The 21,018-nt window shown below is 43.8% G+C and overlaps 1 protein-coding gene across 10 annotated transcripts in view; it reads left to right on the forward strand.

Moving 5' to 3' along the window:
- LOC109641660 (dedicator of cytokinesis protein 3) overlaps nt 1-21,018 on the forward strand; it is a 105,223-nt gene that overhangs the window by 78,209 nt on the left and 5,996 nt on the right. For 2 of the 10 annotated variants that reach the window (XM_069531224.1, XM_069531177.1), the window contains exons 13-51: nt 127-215; nt 794-919; nt 2,275-2,399; nt 2,954-3,116; nt 3,416-3,522; nt 4,019-4,190; nt 4,424-4,521; nt 4,622-4,705; nt 4,831-4,931; nt 5,228-5,309; nt 6,529-6,699; nt 7,265-7,438; nt 8,515-8,707; nt 9,030-9,157; nt 9,387-9,533; nt 10,421-10,519; nt 12,061-12,155; nt 12,281-12,356; nt 12,660-12,760; nt 13,020-13,078; nt 13,201-13,349; nt 13,548-13,633; nt 13,822-13,848; nt 14,574-14,669; nt 15,022-15,082; nt 15,172-15,265; nt 15,363-15,511; nt 15,683-15,769; nt 16,065-16,169; nt 16,292-16,433; nt 16,550-16,716; nt 17,207-17,293; nt 17,602-17,781; nt 18,100-18,183; nt 18,806-18,922; nt 19,014-19,144; nt 19,671-19,815; nt 20,391-20,472; nt 20,689-20,807. In XM_069531224.1, the coding sequence (XP_069387325.1) occupies nt 127-215; nt 794-919; nt 2,275-2,399; nt 2,954-3,116; nt 3,416-3,522; nt 4,019-4,190; nt 4,424-4,521; nt 4,622-4,705; nt 4,831-4,931; nt 5,228-5,309; nt 6,529-6,699; nt 7,265-7,438; nt 8,515-8,707; nt 9,030-9,157; nt 9,387-9,533; nt 10,421-10,519; nt 12,061-12,155; nt 12,281-12,356; nt 12,660-12,760; nt 13,020-13,078; nt 13,201-13,349; nt 13,548-13,633; nt 13,822-13,848; nt 14,574-14,669; nt 15,022-15,082; nt 15,172-15,265; nt 15,363-15,511; nt 15,683-15,769; nt 16,065-16,169; nt 16,292-16,433; nt 16,550-16,716; nt 17,207-17,293; nt 17,602-17,781; nt 18,100-18,183; nt 18,806-18,922; nt 19,014-19,144; nt 19,671-19,815; nt 20,391-20,472; nt 20,689-20,807 (4,498 nt within the window). The remainder of the gene's footprint in view (nt 1-126; nt 216-793; nt 920-2,274; nt 2,400-2,953; nt 3,117-3,415; nt 3,523-4,018; nt 4,191-4,423; nt 4,522-4,621; nt 4,706-4,830; nt 4,932-5,227; nt 5,310-6,528; nt 6,700-7,264; nt 7,439-8,514; nt 8,708-9,029; nt 9,158-9,386; nt 9,534-10,420; nt 10,520-12,060; nt 12,156-12,280; nt 12,357-12,659; nt 12,761-13,019; nt 13,079-13,200; nt 13,350-13,547; nt 13,634-13,821; nt 13,849-14,573; nt 14,670-15,021; nt 15,083-15,171; nt 15,266-15,362; nt 15,512-15,682; nt 15,770-16,064; nt 16,170-16,291; nt 16,434-16,549; nt 16,717-17,206; nt 17,294-17,601; nt 17,782-18,099; nt 18,184-18,805; nt 18,923-19,013; nt 19,145-19,670; nt 19,816-20,390; nt 20,473-20,688; nt 20,808-21,018) is intronic. The other 8 variants (XM_069531183.1, XM_069531190.1, XM_069531193.1 and 5 more) reach the window with 8 other exon arrangements.

Consider the following 21,018-nt stretch of genomic DNA (forward strand, 5'->3'; position numbering starts at 1 on the left):
CACACAAATACACACACACAGATTTGTTTTGTGAATGTTTGTTAAATATGTTTCCTGCTTTGTTAGTTATTTATTGTTGTTGTTGTTGTTGTTGTTGTTGTTGTTGTTGTTGTCGTGGTTCTCCAGGTGTAACAATGAGAACGAATGGTACCAGATCCATGAGAACATCATCCGCAAGTCCAGCACCAAATACACAGCTCCCAGCACCAACTATGGTACGGAACTGTGTGTGTCTGTCTATGTGTGTGTGTGTGTGTGTGAGTGTGTCTGTGTGTGTGTGTGTGTCTGTCACACACACACACAGACACACACTCATAATGTCAGTCACAAACACAGACTTCCCAGGAGCGACTCGTTCAGCCTGGAGAGCGGCTGCAGTCTGACTGATGTTCATGTCGTCACTTGACATCGGCTGGAGAATCAAGTTAATTTGTGTCACTGGAGGCGTCGGGCCGCCTCTCGTGACCTCGTGACCTCGTGTCCTCGTGTCCTCGTGGCTGAAACCTACACAGAGAGAGAGACTCACATCAAATGGGTCATGACACAAGTGTGTGTGTGTGTGTGTGTGTGTGTGTGTGTGTGTGTGTGTGTGTGTGTGTGTGTGTAACCAGTGTTTTTAAATTTAGTTTGATCAACTTCCAGCTCTGTTGTTTTACTTCTTTCTCTCCTTCACTCTTCTCTATACCTCCGCACTTACCTTCTTCTCCCCATTTCATCCTGAATCTCATCCTCCCATCCTCTTTTCATCTCCCCCCCTTTCTCCCTCTCTCCCTCTCTCCCTCCACCCTCTCAGGCCTCATCATCTCTCTCCAGCTGCTGAGAGGCGACATGGAGCAGGTCCGCAGGGAGAACCCTCTCATTTTCAGCAGAGGCGTGGCCATCACACGCAAACTGGGATTCCCAGATGTCATCATGCCCGGTGAGTCCCGTGTTCCCCAACGTGTTCCCCAAAGTGTTCCCCAACGTGTTCCCCAACATGTTCCCCAACGTGTTCCCCAACGTGTTCCCCAACGAGTCTGGACAGGAAGTCCACCTGGTTCTCAGATGCAGCAGAGCGAGGAGGCGGAGAACTGAGTCCATGTCTTATAGCATCTGTTAACATCTGTGCAGAGACTTTGTTTGGAGGGTCATAGACCTTCACGGCAGGTAGAGCTGTAGCGAGAGGGAACACAGGTAGAGCGTCCGGGTTGTGTAGGGGGCGCTCACGAGTTAGTCTAGAATGAATGGAGGCCTATGGGGCTGTTTGTTGTGGTGCCTGTGGTAAAGGGTGGTCTTAGATTTATCTGACGCCATCACTTAAAGACGGGGCGGATGTAAGGTGGGTAGCGATGTTTACCCTCTGGAGAATCCAGCCACTCGCTGGGACACGTCGCTCTGAGATGTGCCCCGTGTGCAGAGCCACGTTTCTCAGTTCACTTTACTGCCCTGCAAGGTGTTGGAGCAATAAATGATTATGCAGGTCTTAGGTCCTTCTCCCAGCACGACTCCCAGAGAGTCCTGGGGTGTGAGGCACGAAGAGGACGTGTGTTACAGTAACATCATGATGGTATTACTAGCAGCTTCAGCAGCTTCAGCAGCTTCAGGCACCTGAACGTCCTCCTGGTTCAAACATTATATCGTCGGAGGTGAAGACTGAAGCTGCTTCTTCTTCTTCTTCTACTGTTTAATGCTGTCCAACAAAGTGTTTCCACTGTGAACCAACAGAACCATGGTTCAGTTTGATCCAGACCCAGAACTCATATCATATAATCATCCAGATGTTCAGCTTCAGACTGAACGGAAGAGTCTGAAGCTCTGAAACAAACCAGGTGTGAACGAGTCCTCAGAGAAAAAGCGTCTTACCATCAAGTGCAGGGCTGCAGCTCTTTAGCACGTATACACACATGCAGCCGTGTCCTTCACACCTTCACATACATTAAACATGTCACACACTCCTCCCCCCGGACAGAGATGGGGAACGTATTAAACTCCCATCTTCACACATTAATGGAGACGCCTCCTCTGTAAGGACGAGCTGAAATGATAAATGACTCCACACACGTGAACACGGGTCATTAGTGTCGTGTGTGTGAGACGTGTTCAGCTCTCAGTGTGTGAGAAAACATCTGCTTCCATAAATGTCTTTTCATATAATTCAAGTTATCTTCAGGTTATGACGATAATAATCTGTGTGTGAAAAAAGAAAACATTGTGAGTAGGTATTTTGAATTGTTGGTTATTTTCTGATATAAGATTAGAGTTTAAAATAACCAATCATGTCTGTTCTGGTCTCAGGTGACATCCGGAACGACCTGTACCTGACGCTGGAGCGAGGGGATTTCGAGAGAGGAGGGAAGAGCGTTCAGAAGAACATTGAAGTCACCATCTTTGTGCTTTATGCCGATGGAGAGATCCTCAAGGTGAGAAAAGAGCACGGCAGCTCCGCCCTCCAGTGTCTGATGTCACTGCGAGCTTTCATCTGTTTCGACTCCATTTTATCGCCTAATGTGGACGAAACATTTTGGGCAAAGACGTTAAAAAGAATTGTTTGGTAGTTCTTATCACACTGATGTTTGCTCAAGTTGTTTCTGATCAGTTTGGTTTTAGTTATTTGATGATATAAATATTTATATCTGAGATATTTTGGCTCCATTCCACTTAAATTTAAAGTCTCTTAATCCAGAAAAAAGTGTCTTCTTCAATTTACTGTGACAAGACAAACGAGTGGAAATGTCAAGAATAAAGTTGGATTTTAAAAACGATTCTGAATAAATCAAACTCTGAACGTTAGCACACAACCGCCTCTTTGAACGAGCTGATGTGTTGTCAGGGCTCGGTTCAGGTGGAGCCGCTCCAGGTTGTTGCTAGGTGACCAGGACAGGACTCCATCGTCAGGGGTGATGAAGGTGTGGACGAGGGTCTGTGCCAAAGTTTATATAAATCTCCCCCTCTCCCTCTCTACCTCCCCCTGCAGGACTGTATCAGTGTAGGTTCAGGGGAGCCCAACGTGCCCGAGCATCGCTCCTTCGTGCTGTACCACAACAACAGCCCCCGCTGGAGTGAAGTCATCAAACTACCGATCCCCATCGACCGTTTCAGAGGGTCCCACATCCGCTTCGAGTTCAGACACTGCTCCAGTGAGTGACTCCGTGCTCCCTGCAGCGATGCTGGTGATGGAGGAGTTTAACAGATGTTTATTATCCGTGTGAGAGACAGACTCTGCAAAACTGGAAGTAACAAATATTTGAAAACACTAAAACAAACTGAAATAAGTAAAAAACTAAGAATAACATCTGAAATGCTGCTGATTTTACTTTTTCTTCTTAAATCATCAAAACTAGAAATCAAAGTGAAGTCGGAGACGATTCGATAAACGTCTTCTCTCTGTGTCTCTGTCTGTCTCTCGTGTCGTTTCTCGTCTCCTCTCTCGTTGCAGCAAAAGACAAAGGAGAGAAGAAGCTGTTTGGTTTTGCCTTCACTCCTCTGATGAGGGAGGATGGAACCACTCTTTCAGACGAGAGCCACGAACTCTACGTTTACAAGGTCAGACGTTCGCTCATTGTTACGATACTACACAAGTATAATTACATACGATGTAAATATCTCTATGTTCCTTCATCTTCTGTTTTCTTTTATTGCCTTTATTATTATTTATTTCTCTTTTGCCCTTTTACTTGCTCTGTGTTCTACCTCCAGTTTGTAGTCGTGAGTTCTGACGTATAAAGTTCTATCTGAATTGAGCTTAGTTTAGTTTATCCTAAGAAACATTTAATCGCACAGTAAATATTCAATATACGTTTTAATATCATTTCAAACGATGAACTTTTCATAACAGAAATGAAAATTCAGGATTTACAATGATTCCATTCGTGTATTATCACCGTCGTCCGTGTTTGTACGTAACCTGAAGGCCGACACAGGGTCTGGGTCTTTGAACATTAGATACTAACAACTAGAAATGACAGAAACCAGTCTGAAGCTTCGAGGTACGAACCCATGACGTGAGGATTTACCGTCCTCTGTCTCCCCCCGACCTCAGTGTGATGAGAACACGACGTTCAGTAACCACGCCCTCTACCTGGGCCTGCCCTGCTGTAAAGACGACTTCAACAGCTGTCCCAGCATCCCCTCCAGCCTCATCTTCCAGCGCAGCTCCAAGGAGACCTTCTGGATCTCCACACAGCTGTCCTCCACCAAGCTCACTCAGAACGGTACCGGGCCAGCACCCCTGCACCAGCAATAATAATACATACAATACCAGTACTAATACTACGATAATACTACAGAGAGGTTTCCTTCATGCAGAGGAGCACGATGAACGCATCATATGTCGTGATTGTTGTGCAAGTTCAGTTCCAGAGCAACTGACAGGAAAATGTCCGGACCGCGGTTCACGTCCTAATGCACGTTGATTCTGATGGTGGACATATTTGTCGTCTTTCAGTCGACCTCCTGGCTCTGCTCAAGTGGAAGGCTCATCCGGACCGGGTCATGGACATCCTCGGCCGGCTCCGACACGTCAGCGGAGAAGAGATAGTCAAGGTGAGGTGTCGTCAGGCGGAGGATGGAGATAAAGATAAAAGATAAATCTGACTCACTGGGTCTGTGTGTGTCTGTCTGTCTGTGTGTGTGTCTGTGACAGTTTCTACAAGACATTCTGGACACGTTGTTCTCCATCTTAGACGACAACACAGACAAGTATGGACCTCTGGTGTTCCAGTCACTGGTAAGTGTGTGTGTGAGGACGGAAGGAAGGAAGGAAGGAAGGAAGAGAGGGACGGAGAGAGGGGGTGGGGGGGTGGGGGGGGCCTCAGTAAAACTCTTCATGAATTGAATGATTCTTTTTCTCAGGTTTTCATCATCAACCTGCTCAGGGACAGTAAATATTATCACTTCAGACCTGTGATGGACACGTACATTCAGAAACACTTTGCTGGAGCTCTGGCCTACAAGTGAGTGTTTTCATCTCTGACACTTTGTCCTCTCGGGCTTCGATGTCTCTCGGGTTCTGAGCTCAGATCGAGTCACAGAGAACAGAAACTGTTCCTCTGAGCACAGATGCATTCTTTGTTCTTGTGAGCTGGTAAAGTTTTCTGACTCCTAAATAAAACCGTGTGGACGTTTTAAACGACATTCAGATGTTTGACATTTAAACGGACGTCAACACGACTAAACTTCCAAATGTGTGAAGATGAGCGTCTCTTCATTGATAAAGTGCGTGTTGTTAAGTGGTGTTGTGTTGCTGCAGGGAGCTGATCCGCTGTCTGAGGTGGTACATGGACCGCTCTGCAGAGGTGGTCAGACAGGACCACATCCAGGAAGCCATGAGGGTGAGAAGTTCTGTTGTTGTATGTTCACCTGGTGGATTCTGTGAAAGCTCAACAGCTGTGTCGTCATTGTGTTGTATTCAAACAACCCCAGGCTGCAAGAAAAAAACTACACACAAGAAAGTTAGAGACATTTTTATATTATTATGTCCCAGCGACAGGTTCTGTCCGTCCCATCGCTGTGAACACGACGTATGAAGAACGTCTTGAGGGAATTTCTTCAAATGTTCTTAAAAGTCCAGTTTATAAGATTTATCTATCGACAGAAATATAAAATAATCCGAGAGACGTTTTCACTTGTTTCATCTAAATTGTATGAATTGTTGTTGTTCTTTACCCTGAAAGGAGACGTAATACTTTAAATTTAAAAAACTTTATATTTACATACTTTGTATTTAAATACTTTATAAATACCTTAAAATTACATCAGAAGTTCTCTCTACGGAGGCAGCCATATTCAGCTGCAACGTGCAATGTCACCACTAGATGTCACTACATTCTTCACACTGAACCTTTCATGAGGAACTGATCTCAGCGCTTAAAGGTGAAAACTTGTGAGTGTGTGTGTTTCCTGTTGCATCATGTTGCATCATCTGAGCTAAACTTTTTGATGAAACAGAATAAATCACCAAGCAGTATCTAGTATATAGTTTGTATCCATGTCTCAGCCAACCAGCGTGTTTCCTGTCCGTGTGTGTGCTCATGAAATATTTCATTTATAATAATATGAGTTCACCGTGACCTTTGACCTTTGAGCTCTGAAACCTCGACTTTGTGGTTAATTCTGCCTCACGTGCAGAACATAGACGAGGTTTAAGTGTTTGAACTTACAAGTAAACATGAAGTACACAGTGGATAGGATAAGAGACGCACATGTTGGAATGGTACAAAAATACTTTAATGGAAGTGATGTCATGTACATGATTCACAGGATGTAGTAAATGGCAGTTAAAGAAAGTAGCAGTTGGAGTTTGATAGAAGCATTTACAGTAAAAAGCTAAAAGGTGCACGTTTGCATGAAGTCGTCACTTCATCCGTGAGTCCAACTGAACGTTTGCACCGGATCTGAAGAAAGGAAAACACAATGACTCCGCCCCCTCGGTGTCACCGGTGCGGAGGCATAACAAGAACATTAGGACGACAGATTCTGAGTAAATGTTGATTTCTGAGTAAACGTTTCTGTCTTTGTGTCTTTGTGTCTCGCACCGTCGTCCCCCCTCAGGCTCTGGAGTATCTGTTCAAGTTCATCGTTCAGTCCAGGATCCTTTACTCTCGAGCCACGTGTGGGATGGAGGAGGAGCAGTTTCGCACCAGCATCCAGGAACTGTTCCAGTCCATCCGCTTCGTCCTCAGTCTGGACAGCCGCAACTCAGAGACGCTCATCTTCACACAGGTAGGAGAACACACACACTCACACACAGACTCACACACAGGCACACACACAGACACACACACACCAATATTTCTGGATGTTGCGTCCCTTGTAAAGTAAAATGTCCCTGTCACTCTTTGTGTCCTCGTAGTTTAGATGAGACTCTTATTTAACTTTATTTAAAGGAGACGTGTTCTGTTCATCCTCAGGTGGATCGTTTGAGTGTGATGACTGTCAGTGTTTGCTCGCTCCAGCACAGGGAACACCTCTCTGTGCAGAACTTGTATTTTCTTATAAAACTTTAATTTCACACGAGAAGAAAGAAAAACTGAGAAATACCACGTGTCTCCTTTAAAACTGTTGCCATGACGATTCAGTTATGTTTATTTATAGTCGATCTTCCTCTTCAGCTTCTTTCTTATCTTCTCTTAGTTGCTTTAATCTGACTCTTGTCTCCTTCATGTACCTCCTTCTACTTGTGCCTCGGACCATTCCTCGCTTCCTTCCCACACCTCCTCTATCAAATCTCCCACAATTCTTTGCTCCATCCTCCGGGTCCCTGTTACTCCTCCCTCCACGCCCACAGGGCTCGCAGCCTTGTCCAGGCACAAATCAGGCCCCAGGTCCTGCTGCTCCTTTAGCATTAGCCTCTGCCCTGGGCCAGTCCCAGCCCGCTGCCCCAGGGCAGGCACCCGGCAGCGGGCAGGCCAGCTGCATTCAGGCCTGGAGCTCCAACGCTCTGCGGCCGTCGCCACTGTCAGTAAGTAGACGTGTGGGAGCGAACATCCCGTCCCTCGTGTGAAGCCCAGAGTCCTCCTCACCTGTTCTGCTGTTTGACAACCTCACACACAGACACACACACACACACACACACACACACACACAGACACACACACACACACACAGACACACACACACACACACACACAGACACACCTCGTCCTGACTGGTTTCACAGTTTCACATCTTCATCACATCCTCACAAACCTGCACATATCACAGTCCTGTGACCTGGTGCATTTTAAAAATAGACAGAAAATAAAGAAGGACGTCATTATTTCACGTTTTTAATATATATATACATACTGTATATATATATATATACATACTGTATTTATAGATACATGTGTGTGTGTTACACATGGAATAGAATGGAACGATAAGTTTTACAATTTATTTTGTTATAAATTTTGTAATTATCACAATATCACACTGATGTGGACGTTTGGTTTTAATTAGTTATTTAATATTAATAATATTTAATGAAATAAAAACAGGCGTCCTCAGCCCGACATTTGATTGGTTGAGGACACTGCACAGACGTGTCGTCCATCTTTATTCAGTTTATGGTTTTAACCTATGAAACATGTTTGTGTCCAGTAACAACCATCAGCTCTCGTTCTGCTCGGCCCTGATCCACAGTCACAGTTATTAAAGCGTATCTGGGTTCTTCACACTTGTTCCTGTGCTGTGTGTTTTTGTTGAATGATGAATTAACATCTCTCACTCCTCCCTCACAGTTCTTCTTCACTTCCAAGAGTTTTGTCAAATGATTTTATTTCTAATCCACTAACGATTCCCCCTGAAAGTCTTGTTCCTTGTCCGCTCACCTGTTTGTGTAAACCAGTGAAAAGCTGAAATTTTAAAAATTTATTTTACTTCATGAAATTTTAAACAAAAACCCTCTTCATGTGAACGAAGGTGATCGTGGTGATGAAAACATTCAGCTCTTCACTGAGTTCACGTCGACTCGTCGTCATCTGTCACGCTCGCTCACCCTCTCCTCTCCCGCCTCCTCCTCCTCCTCCTCCTCCTCCTCCTCCTCCTCCTCCTCAGGCCGCTCTGCTCAACTCGTTCCCGGCCATCTTTGACGAGCTGCTGCAGATGTTCACGGTGCAGGAGGTGGCGGAGTTTGTGCGCGGCACTCTGGGCAGCATGCCGTCCACCGTGCACATCGGACAGTCCATGGACGTGGTCAAACTGCAGTCCATCGCCCGCACTGTGGACAGCCGGCTCTTCTCATTCCCAGGTAGAGATTGTCTGATCGGTGTATGGGCCGTGAATAAAGATGAAGCCAGATCATCTTGATCGCCCCCTGGTGGCTGGCTGCACTTCCTTACACCAACGTTTGTGGAATTTTGTCCAAACGTTTTGTAGAATCCTGATAAATAACAAACAAAAGATGAAAACAAACAGTGATAAAGATCATTTTTTCTTGTTCGTGTTTTTATACATACGTAACTGTGTGTGTCTGTGTGTGTGTGTGTGTGTGTGTGTGTGTGTGTGTGTGTGTGTGTGTGTGTGTGTGTGTGTGTGTGTGTGTGTGTTTGTGTGTGTGTGTGGGTCCTCAGAGTCTCGAAGGATCCTGCTTCCTGTGGTCCTACATCACATCCATCTGCATCTGAGGCAGCAGAAAGAGCTGCTCATCTGCTCTGGAATACTCAGCTCTATATTCTCTATTATCAAGACCAGCTCCCTGGTAATACACACACAAACACACAAACACACACACACACACACAAACACACACACACACACACAAACACACACAAAAACAAAAGTTCGTCCTCTCAACGCCTCAACAATCGTCCAGTTTTGAAAAGCTTGATGAAGCGCTTGAGCTGCAGAAGATGTTGAATCTGTTTGTGAATCAGAGTCAACATCTTCACGTTGTGGTCCGTCAACCATTGTCTCCCCCTCGTCCCCAGGACACGTCAGTGCAGGAGGAGGTGGAGATGATGGTGGAGTCTCTGCTGGACGTCCTCCTGCAGACCCTACTGTCAATCATGAGCAAGAGCCAATCGCAGGAGGCGGTAAGGGGTCAACGCTGTCCGCAGTGCACCGCGGAGATCACTGTTAGTAACTAACAATACGACTACTACTACTACTACTACTACTACTACTACTACTACTACCTCCTCACCTCCTGCTTCCCTCGTCCACCCTGCATCTGCCTGCTCATCCCAGGACAGCGTTTTAATACCTCTTGATTTTCCCCTTTATTTTTTATATTTTCACAGAAACATCATCAGTTTATCGTCCTCACGTCTAAAACTCAAGAACATCTGTCCTCACACCTGTCCTCACACCTGTCTTCATACCTGTCTTCACACCTGTCCTCACATCTGTCCCCACACCTGTCCTCACACCTGTCTTCACACCTGTCTTCATACCTGTCTTCACACCTGTCCTCACATCTGTCCCCACACCTGTCCTCACACCTGTCTTCACACCTGTCCTCACACCTGTCCTCACACCTGTCTTCATACCTGTCTTCATACCTGTTTTCACATCTGTCCCCACACCTGTCTTCACGTCTGTCCCCACACCTGTCCTCACATTCTCATTGTTTTTCTCCGTCTTCGTCCTCCTCATCCTCGTCTCCTGGATGCCGCCTTGCACGCTTTAATAATTCTTATTAAAACTGCGTATTCTGTGTATTAATACTTGACATTCTGCTCTTTGTGTGTGTCTCAGTTGAACTGTAGTTGTGTATTCTTGTTGTTTCTGAGTCAGGGTTACTGCTCTTCTTTCTCAGCAGTTTCATTTTTTCATTTCTTCTAAGTTTTAAAAACAGACTTGAGTTTCTCTTCTCTTTCATATCTTACTAGTTGAGAGAATATAATGTGATGTAATAAACCTTCACCTGCAGAAAGAGGGAAAGAGCTTTGTGTTTTCATCTCCTGCTAACGTCCTTCCTTGTGATTGGCTCACGTGTCTGTCCCCGCTCCCCCATTGGCAGGGAGAGTATGTGTCCTGCCTCCTGTCCCTCCTCCGCCAGATGACCGACATCCACTTCCAGCACCTGATGGAAAACTTCCAGAGCAAAGAGGAGCTGAAGGTGAAAGTTCAGTAACGTCTCTGTGCAACTGTGGACTTTACTAACGGGGGAAAACTGAAGTGGCTCAAATAAAAGAGGCTGAGATACAGTGAACTACTGATAAAATAAAATAAAATAAGATGAGATGAGATGAAAATAAAATAAAATAAAATAAAATAAAATAAAATAAGATGAGATGAGATGAGATGAGATAAGATAAGATAAGATAAGATAAGATAAAATAAAATAAAATAAAATAAAATAAAATAAAATAAGATAAGATAAGATAAGATAAGATAAGATAAGATAAGATGAGATGAGATGAGATGAGATTAAATAAAAAAAATACAATTAAATGAAATAAAATAAAATAAGATAAGATGAGATGAGATGAAATGAAAATAAAATAAAATAAAATAAAATAAAATAAGATGAGATGAGATAAGATAAGATAAGATAAGATAAAATAAAATAAAATAAAATAAGATAAGATAAGATGAGATGAGATGAGATGAGATTAAATAAAAAAAATACAATTAAATGAAATAAAATAAAATAAGATAAGATGACATGAGATAAGATAAAATAAAATAAGATGAGATGAGATAAAATAAAATAAAATACAATAAAATAAAATAAAATAAGATAAGATAAGATGAGATAAGATGAGATAAGATTAAATAAAAAAAATACAATTAAATGAAATAAAATAAAATAAGATAAGATGACATGAGATAAGATAAAATAAAATAAGATGAGATGAGATAAAATAAAATAAAATACAATTAAATGAAATAAAATAAAATAAAATAAGATAAGATAAGATAAGATGAGATGAGATGAGATAAAATAAAATACAATTAAATGAAATAAAATAAAATAAAATAAAATAAGATAAGATAAGATAAGATGAGATGAGATAAGATAAAATACAATTAAATGAAATAAAATAAAATAAGATGAGATAAGATTAAATAAAATAAAATACAATTAAATGAAATAAAATAAAATAAAATAAGATAAGATGAGATGAGATAAAACAAAATAAAATAAAATAAAATAAGAAAAAATAAGATGAGATCAAATAATATAAGATAAGATAAAATAAGATAAGATAAAATAAGATGAGATGAGATCAAATAATATAAAATTAAATACATTAAAATAAGATAAAATAAAATAAGAAGAGATAAGATAAAATAAGATAAGACAAGATAAGATAAGATTTGAAAAGATTTAACAAGTTAATATGAGTAAACATTAGAAAGAAGGGATTCTATACAAGTACAAATATTTTCCACTACACACAGAATATTGTGGGTAAACTTCAGAGGCACTGGATGATCTCCTGAGGATGTAAAAATATATAAATGGTTATAAATTCACAATAACCGATGTGCATTTGAATTTAATTAGTTTATGTTATAAAGATAAAATATACGAAGTACCTGAACATAACAGTTGTATTTATATATAATCTACTGTATATTATATATGAATAAAACTGTACTGAGGATTCAGGGATGAGGCTCAGGAACGTTTCTTTATTTTTCTGTCTTCAGGAATTCTTGCTGAAGATTCTGTGTGTGTTCAGAAATCTGATGAAGCTCAGTATCTTCCCTCGTGACTGGAACATAATGAGACTCCTCACCAGCAAGTAAGACGCCAACACGTCCTCCTGCGTCCGCCGACAGCTCGGACACACATCTGACTCTGTGTGTGTGTGTGTGTGTGTGTGTGTGTGTGTGTGTGTGTGTGTGTGTGTGTGTGTTCTCTCCGCAGCATCATCCTGACCACGGCTCAGTATTTGTCACCTGCTCTGCACAAGAACTTCACTGAAGCAGAGTTTGATTTCAAGGTTTGTGTGTGAGACTTGTTGAGAATCAAACTGTGAATATGAACGAAACCGACTCGATTGTCTGAATGAAAAATAATGTTTCCTGTTGTTTTAAAACCTTTTGGTTTTTGTTGCTTCCACACGATTCTTTTTCACCTTTATTATGATGCAGATATTTATTAATGAATCCACATCCACACAGTTTAAATGGAATCATAAATTATAAACTATGAAAGATAAACCCTGTAAATTTACAGAAAGGAAAGAAAAAAAGACAAATATTCAACACGGTAAAATCGTAAAATCTGCAATTCACGTGTGCAGGTGTGGAACTCCTACTTCAGTTTGGCCGTCCTCTACATCAACCAGCCCAGTCTGCAGCTGGAGAACCTGAGTCCTGCGAAGAGGAAAAAGGTTTTAGACAAGTAAGAGCTCGACACAGAAACAGGAAGTAACCCACAGGGTGCATCGCTCCACTTTCTCTCCATATCTCATGTGTGTGTGTTGCATCAGTCACATGAAACATTTACACAGTAAAGGAAAAATCAACCCCCTGGAAATATTTATTTTAATGTGAATGGTTTTAATTGGATTAAAAAAACCTTGACTGTTGAGTTTCTTCTTTCGTCTCAGTCAGGACGTGAACCTCTGTGAACCTGACGTCTGATTTCTCTACCTGTGCAGGTACGGGGACATGAGAGTGATGATGACCTACGAGCTGTTCAGCATGTGGCAGAATCTGGGTGAGAGTTTACAAACTGCAGGGAAGCAGAAGATGATCTGTCCTGAGTTGATTATTGGTTGAGTTGATTATTGGTTGAGTTGATTATTGGTTGACTGATTGAAGTCGATGCTCCGCCTTCAGGGGAGAATAAGATCCATTTCATCCCCGGGATGATCGGCCCGTTCCTGGGAGTGACGCTCGTCCCTCAGGTGGAGGTGAGAAACATCATGATACCAATCTTCCACGACATGATGGACTGGGAGCAACGCAAGAATGGAAACTTCAAGCAGGTAAACACACACACACACACACACACATACACACACACACACGTGATGACCTGCAGAGGAAGAAGCCCTGATTGTTTATCTGTTTGTTTGTTTGTTTGTTTGGTGTGTGTGTGTGTGTGTGTGTGTGTGTGTGTGTGTGTGTGTGTGTGTGTGTGTGTGTGTGTGTGTGTGTGTGTGTGTGTGTGTGTGTGTGTGCAGGTGGAGGCTGAACTGATCGATAAACTGGACAGTTTGGTTTCTGAAGGGAAAGGAGACGAGAACTACAGAGAACTCTTCGGTTTGCTGTGAGGAACCTGAAGCGGTCGTTTCTCTGACTCTCACCTTCGTCTCCGTCTCTTTGAATCCGTCTCCGTCTCTTTGAATCCGTCTCCGTCTCTTTTAACCCGTCTCTTCTTGTTAACACTCATTAACTCTGTTCTTCTGCTCTAACACTGCTCTCGTGTGTTTGCTTTGCTCTGTGCTGCGGGACTAGAACCCAGCTGTTTGGGCCCTACCCCAGGTACGACACCACCGACACACAGGAGCTCATGAGGTTTCACATCTGTAGGAAATCATAATTTTTTTTTGTTATATATTTGTATATTTTCTTATTTTATTGATGAAAAGATTAATTACGAACAAAAACAGAAGCAGGATATGAAACCTGTGTTTTCTCTCTGACTCGTTCGGGTTTGAACAGAGAGGTGTGGCCTCAACGCTAATGCAAAATATACAAATAATAATAAAAACGTCACTAAGGAAAAGTAAAGTAAAGAAAACACGCTTAGTTAAAGTACGACTCAGAGTGAGCGTGACGCAGCGCGATGAAGTGAACTAAGTGATGAATCAATTTAAAGTTTTTTTATTGTTGTGATACAGATGTGAAAACAGATGTTACGTGTTCATATCTTAAATTCACCTTTTATCCTCTAGTTAAAATATCTGTTTTTATTTGTAGGATGTTTTTAGGGAAGAATCCAGTTGAACTAAAGTTAAACCAGAGTTTAACCTTGTTTCCGTGTGAGCTCATCAAACTTATTTTCTGCTGTTTTACTTTAACATCACTAGTTTTTCTCTTCTCTCCCAAAAACACAGTTTCTGTTCAAAGTCAAATTAAGTTTAATGAAAATCTTAAAGTCTGTTTTTACGTTTGCTTTGTTTTCAGTTCAGGTGAAAATCATCAGATGAATCATTTCTTTAAAAAAATCTCGACTCAGTTTAATTTACGTTTGTTTTTCCTCAAAGTCTGTTGGAGAAGATCGAGCAGGAGACGTGGAGGGAGACGGGCGTTTCCTTCGTTACCTCCGTCACACGGCTGATGGAGCGACTGCTGGACTACAGGTAACACACACACACACACACACACACACACACACACAGTCACTCTCCCTGCTCACTGGACATGTGTAAGATCCTGAGGTTTTAATGACTAGTGAGGACAAACCTTTCCATCAGAGTGCAGCCTCACTCAGAGTCAGTGTCAAACTAACGCTCCTTAGAGGCCAAACGTTTCGCTTCTCATCCAGGAGGCGTCTTCAGGTCAGTTTGTATTGTCGTCTGAGGGGCTCCGAAGAAAACCTCCAGAACGTGTGTCTGCGTTTTATGGAAACTGTGAGAAAAACACAGAGCTGAGTCTCGTCACGAGGACTTCAAGTGTGTCGTTGTTTCTTCCCTTCCTCTCTTTCTTCTTCAGGGACTGTATGAAGGGAGACGAGACGGAGAACAAGAAGATCGGCTGCACCGTGAACCTGCTGGTAAGACCAAGTTTCCATCATGTTCAGAAAGTTTGATGGAAATCTTCAGTTTAAAAAAAACTCATGGAAACTCTTGTGCTTCGTGTCAGAACTTCTACAAGTCAGAGATCAACAAGGAGGAGATGTACATCCGCTACATCCACAAACTGTGTGATATGCATCTACAGGCCGAGAACTACACAGGTACAGCACACACACACACACACACACACACACACACACACACACACACACACACACACAGTGTTTATGACTGTGCACGTTGGTTGTGTGTTCACAGAGGCTGCGTTCACTCTGCTGTTGTACTGGGAGCTGCTGCACTGGGACGAGCGGCCGCTGAAAGACTTCCTGCACTACTCTGCTCAGACAGAGTGGCACCGCAAGGAGGCGCTCTGTCGCAAGGTCATCCACTACTTCAACAAGGGAAAGGTACACACACACACACACACACTCACACACACACACACACACACACTCTCAAACAAGCAGGAGCAGAAGAGAAAGAAAACATTGTGAGCGCCATGTGTTGTTTGAAATCACACTAATGAAATCTGTGTGTGTGTGTTTGTGTGTGTGTGTGTGTGTGTGTGTGTGCTCCAGTGCTGGGAGTACGGGATCCCTCTTTGCAGGGAGCTGGCCTTCCAGTATGAATCTCTGTACGACTACCAGAGTCTGAGCTGGATACGGGTGAGCGGCTGCACCACGAGCTTTGGTTGTTCAGTGACTCATCAACACAACACGTTTCCTGTTTCCGTCTGTTTGTCTCTGAAAACGACTTCCTGATCGAACTGTGCCGTCCTGCTGAGATGACGATTGCTGTCATGTATTTTTTGACGTAAACACAACAGACACAATAAACCACAGACTGTGAATAAAGAAAGACAGCGTGTCTCCACTTCCTCCAGAAATGAAGCCGAAATATCTTGTGCTGATGACGTCATCAATTCATGACCCCTTTGTGTGTGTGTGTGTGTGTGTGTAGAAAATGGAGGCAGCGTATTATGACAACATTATGGAGCAGCAGCGTCTGGAGCCCGAGTTCTTCAGGGTGGGATTCTACGGCAGGAAGTTCCCCTTCTTCCTCAGGGTGAGTTCCATGTTTGTTTTTCTAATATATAAGTTTTTCCTCAAATGATAAAAGTATGATTTTCACCGTGTGAGTCCAGTCAAGCATTTTATTCTCTCACATGTCGACTTTGATCTCTCCAGAATAAAGAGTTTGTGTGTCGCGGTCATGACTACGAAAGGTTAGAGGCCTTCCAGCAAAGGATGCTGGGAGAATTCCCGCAAGCCATTGCAATGCAGCATCCCAATCAGCCAGATGAGGCCATTCTGCAGTGCGACGCACAGTGTATCCTTCAGAGAACTGAAGTCTGAGTGATTGGGTTTCCTGCAGCTGGAACTTCGTTTGTAGTTGTTTCTACGTCCTCCATGTTGTCCGTCGGCTCTTTAACCTCCTGGCCTCAGACCTCCAGATCTACGCCGTGACCCCGGTACCAGACGGCGTCACCGTGCTGCAAATGGACAGAGTACCGGACCGCATCAAGAGCTTCTACAGGGTCAACAACGTTCGGCGTTTCCGTTACGACCGGCCGTTCCACAAAGGACCCAAAGACCGAGACAACGAGTTCAAGGTGAGCAGGAAGTAGTTCTCGCGCTGTTTCCTGCAGATTTCTGCTGAATTTTTTACACATTTTGTTGACTTGTGTGTTTTTTTCATACAACGATGTTCAAAACCCAGAGAAATCCACAGCAGCTCGCCCTGCCCTTATTGTTGTTGCCTAGCAACAGAGCTGACGTTTCCGGCGCTGTTACATCTTTAAAAATGGTTTGTCGGTGAAGCACAATGAATGCTGGGATATCTTGGTGCCTTCGTTTTGAAATGGGAAAGCGTGGTCTCGCCGCTGTGATGCAGTCTGTCTTCAAATACAGCCTCCGAGTCCACGTCCATCTTCACGTAATTAAACATTTGATGGTTTGAACCCGGGAACCTCCTTGCTGTGAGGCGACAGTGAGGTGCTAACCACTGCGCCACCGCGCCACCTAGAATAGATGCTTTGTGAGCTCAGAGCTGCTGATGTTCAGACCAAAGGTGTCGTGGGTTCAGGATTCTCTGTGTTTCAGAGTCTCTGGATCGAGAGGACCACCCTGATCCTCACGCACCCTCTGCCTGGAATCTCTCGCTGGTTTGAGGTGGAGAAGCGAGAGCTGGTGAGTGAATTGTGAAATGTGTTTGACAGTAAATGAAATGCTGGTGAAAGCTCGCAGTGTTTGAGACAATGTGTGAAACCACAAAAGGAAATAAGTTGAATGTCACTCAGACGTCTGCCAAGAAACCAAAAGTCTGAAAGTCAATCATTCTCTCTAAATATCTAAATATGTATCATCAAGATTCATGAATTATTCTCAGAGAGAACGAGTTTCTTGTTAATGAAAGAGATAAAAGTTCCTGGATCCAGATCTGCAGGCAACACAGTTTCATCCCCCTGTAGAGTGAGAATGTGAATTATTTCTTCCAGGTGGAGGTGAGTCCGTTGGAAAACGCCGTCTCTGTGGTGGAGAACAAGAACCAGGAGCTGCGGACTCTGATCAGTCAGTACCAGCACAAGCAGCTGCACGGCAACATCAACCTGCTCAGCATGACCCTGAACGGAGTCATCGACGCTGCCGTCAACGGAGGCATCGCCAGATACCAAGAGGTCGGACTGAGGAAATGTTAAACATCATGTCTGAAGATACAAACCTGTGATTGCTATCTTCCACCTGGAGGAATCATACAACTATTTAAACTGTTATCAACACTCTGTGTGAGACGTTATTCATTTATTTATCTACCTCTGTGTCATCACACTGGATTTCTTTTATAACGGCCTCAACAGATCACAGCTAGCATTAGCACAGGGCTAAGTGACGCTGTCATCGCCGCTTGATAATAACATTCAGAGAGTAATATATAATAATAAAAGCATTAAGTATTTAAAATGCATGACTTTCCCCAAACCTTTCTTTGTGCCCAGGCTTTCTTTGATAAGGAATACATCACCAGCCACCCGGAGGACACGGAGAAGATCACGCAGCTCAAAGACCTGATGCAGGAGCAGGTGAGTTCCTCCCTCCATAAAAGATTTAGCCTCGATATCGGTTTGTGTTGTGAACGTCAGGCGGATCCAGGATTTGTTGGCGGCTGCTCTACTCGCCAGAGTCGACAGATTTAATCATTTCAACATGCTGCGTATTCTGTAAATAAAACGATGGATGAAGATGATTTATTCTTTTATTGCATTTGTTTTTTCATCCATATCAGTGACGGAGACTTAACCTTGATCTTCTGTTACAGTCATGGTTGTGACGAGAGGTTTTATCCTTTCTCATATCAAACATTTACAGCTCTGCTTTAGTCTCCTCTGCTGACGCCGCTCGAACGTTGGCCTCACATCTCTCTGCAGCTCTGAAATCACAACTTCAATCTCTGACTTTGTAAAATTCACTTTGCAGGAGACAGAAGCTTTTGTCGTGTTCGTATAAACTCAGGGAAATAATCCAAACACGTTCTTGTATGAGGCTCAATGTTTCATCCTCATCCTTTAATCAACGTGCTGAATTTCAAAAGTGCACAACTTTGTCTGTGGCAGGAAAAAGTCACCAACATGTGGATGCTGAGAACACAGAGAGAGCTCAGGGTTTCTTCACACTCTGAACGTGATGCTTCATGGTTTCCCTCAGGTTCACATCCTCGGAGTCGGCCTGGCAGTGCACGAGAAGCTGGTGCACCCAGAAATGCGGCCGCTGCACAAAAAGCTGATCGATCAGTTCCAGATGATGAGGAGCAGCCTCTGCCACGTGAGTGCACGCAACTTTGGTTCCAACGTTTCAGTCTCGTCGGTTTGAACGCTCCTGACGTGAGTGCGAGCGGAGTGAATATTCAGAGCAGTGTTTCTATGTGGCGCTGCAGGGTCTCCCTGGTTTGGACAAGGCCGGTTCAGGAGCCAACACTCCCAGAGGGATCCTGACCTCACACAGCCCCCTGAGCCCCGAGAGCTTCAAACTCATGCACCGGCACAGGTCCGCCACACACACACACACACACACACACACACTCACACACACACACACACACACACACACACACACACACACACACACACACACACACACACACACACACACACTCATCCACTCACAGTGTCACATGTTCACACACTTTCTCTCACCGGCGTCTTTATGTCTCTTCACGACACTGATTCCATCTCATTGACGACTTTGTTTAACACACTGAACTTTACCTTCTTTCTCACTTCATCTCTGTTTCTTCTTCACATCACACTTTCTGAAATTCTTCCATTCCCTCTCTCTCTCTCTCTCTCTCTCTCCTCCCATCATCACCCTGTGTCTCTCTTCTTGCATCGTCTTGCTTTAAACTCCTGCATCTCTCCTTCCCACCGAATCACTTCATGCATGTTACGGTTGCTGGTTTGCGTTTTTCTTTTTGGATGCACTCTGCACGGCTCCTCGCTTGGTCCTTCTCCTCCCTTCTTCTTCTCCTCCCTCCTTCCTCTCCTCTCCTCCCTCCTTTGTTGCGACCTCCCAGCCCCATAGCTGTTTTGACTCCAGTGCGCAACTCCTCCTCCTCTCTCTCCTCCCACAACTCCAGTGAGATGGGGAACGTTGGCAATCTGCTGATCCTGGCCGATGGGATGGTGGTGGAGCACCCAGAGGACTTCTACCGTATGCAGGTGAGTCCATGTCGGAGCAACCTGCAGGAGACGAGTCCAAGATACTGCAGGAATTCATCAACTGTGTCGTTCAGATGTTTTTACATCTACAGTCAGGTGGTATGAGATTTCTATGCTGCAGCCAGAGGCATTATGTTTTCATATTGTTTGACCGTCCTATAGTTGTGAACACGATATCTCAAGAACGCTTTCGAGAGAATTTCTTCAACTTTGCTTAAAATGTTGAGTTGGACTCAAGAATAAACTGATTTGATTTTGATGGTCAAAGGTCAAAATTCAATGTCACTATGGAAGCGATATGTCAGGAATACCTGCAGAGAATCCTTCAAAATTTAGTACAAACCTTCACTTGGACTCCTGGATTGAACAGATGCAAATCCAGGGGTCAAAGGTCACACACACACACACACACACACACACACACACACAGCTACACACAATAAAACACATTTGAATATTGTCTTAAAGACGATGAGCTGCATTTTGACACTTGAATATTTTAGTTTGCTCTCGTTCTTTCGTAATAAGACTCTGTCACTCTTTTCACTACATTCATTTATGTTTCTCCTTCACAGGCAAGCCCCTCCTCCTCTAGCCTTAGCTCCACCCACTCTGCACCCTCTCAGATGATACACTCCGCCCCCTCCACCATCAGAGGTGAGCACCGCCCACGGTTACAATGTGGAGGAATATTTTCTCCGTTTACGCGAAACATTCTGAGAATTCATTTTCAGTTTTTCAGACACTTGTCCTCGTTAATATTTTTCTGTTGTCTCTTCCCTCCTGTGTGTCCCCCTGTGTGTCCCCCTGTGTCTCCCCCTGTGTGTCCCCCTGTGTGTCCCCCTGTGTGTCCTCCTGTGTGTCCTCCTGCAGTCGGTTCTCCTTCTCTGCCGGACAAATACAGACACAACAGAGAGATGCTGATGCTGCTGCCGCCGCACAGAGAGCGGCCGAGCAGCGCCATGTACACCAACATCACAGAGAACGGCCAGGTACTGAGAAACAGATGACATGAAGTGGAAGGTTAAAACAAAACATGGGGGATTTTCACTTGATCCACTGATTCATGTGGAACTGGTCACGGACTTGTGATTGACAGCAGAGGAGCCTCAGGTTTACATGGACACAAACACACACGTCATTCTGACCAGTCGTCACTTGAACTCAAAGATGAACTGATTGGATTTCAGAGGTCAGAGGTCA

This window comes from Paralichthys olivaceus, chromosome 2, assembly GCF_024713975.1.
Source record: "Paralichthys olivaceus isolate ysfri-2021 chromosome 2, ASM2471397v2, whole genome shotgun sequence".
Lineage (NCBI taxonomy): Eukaryota > Metazoa > Chordata > Actinopteri > Pleuronectiformes > Paralichthyidae > Paralichthys > Paralichthys olivaceus.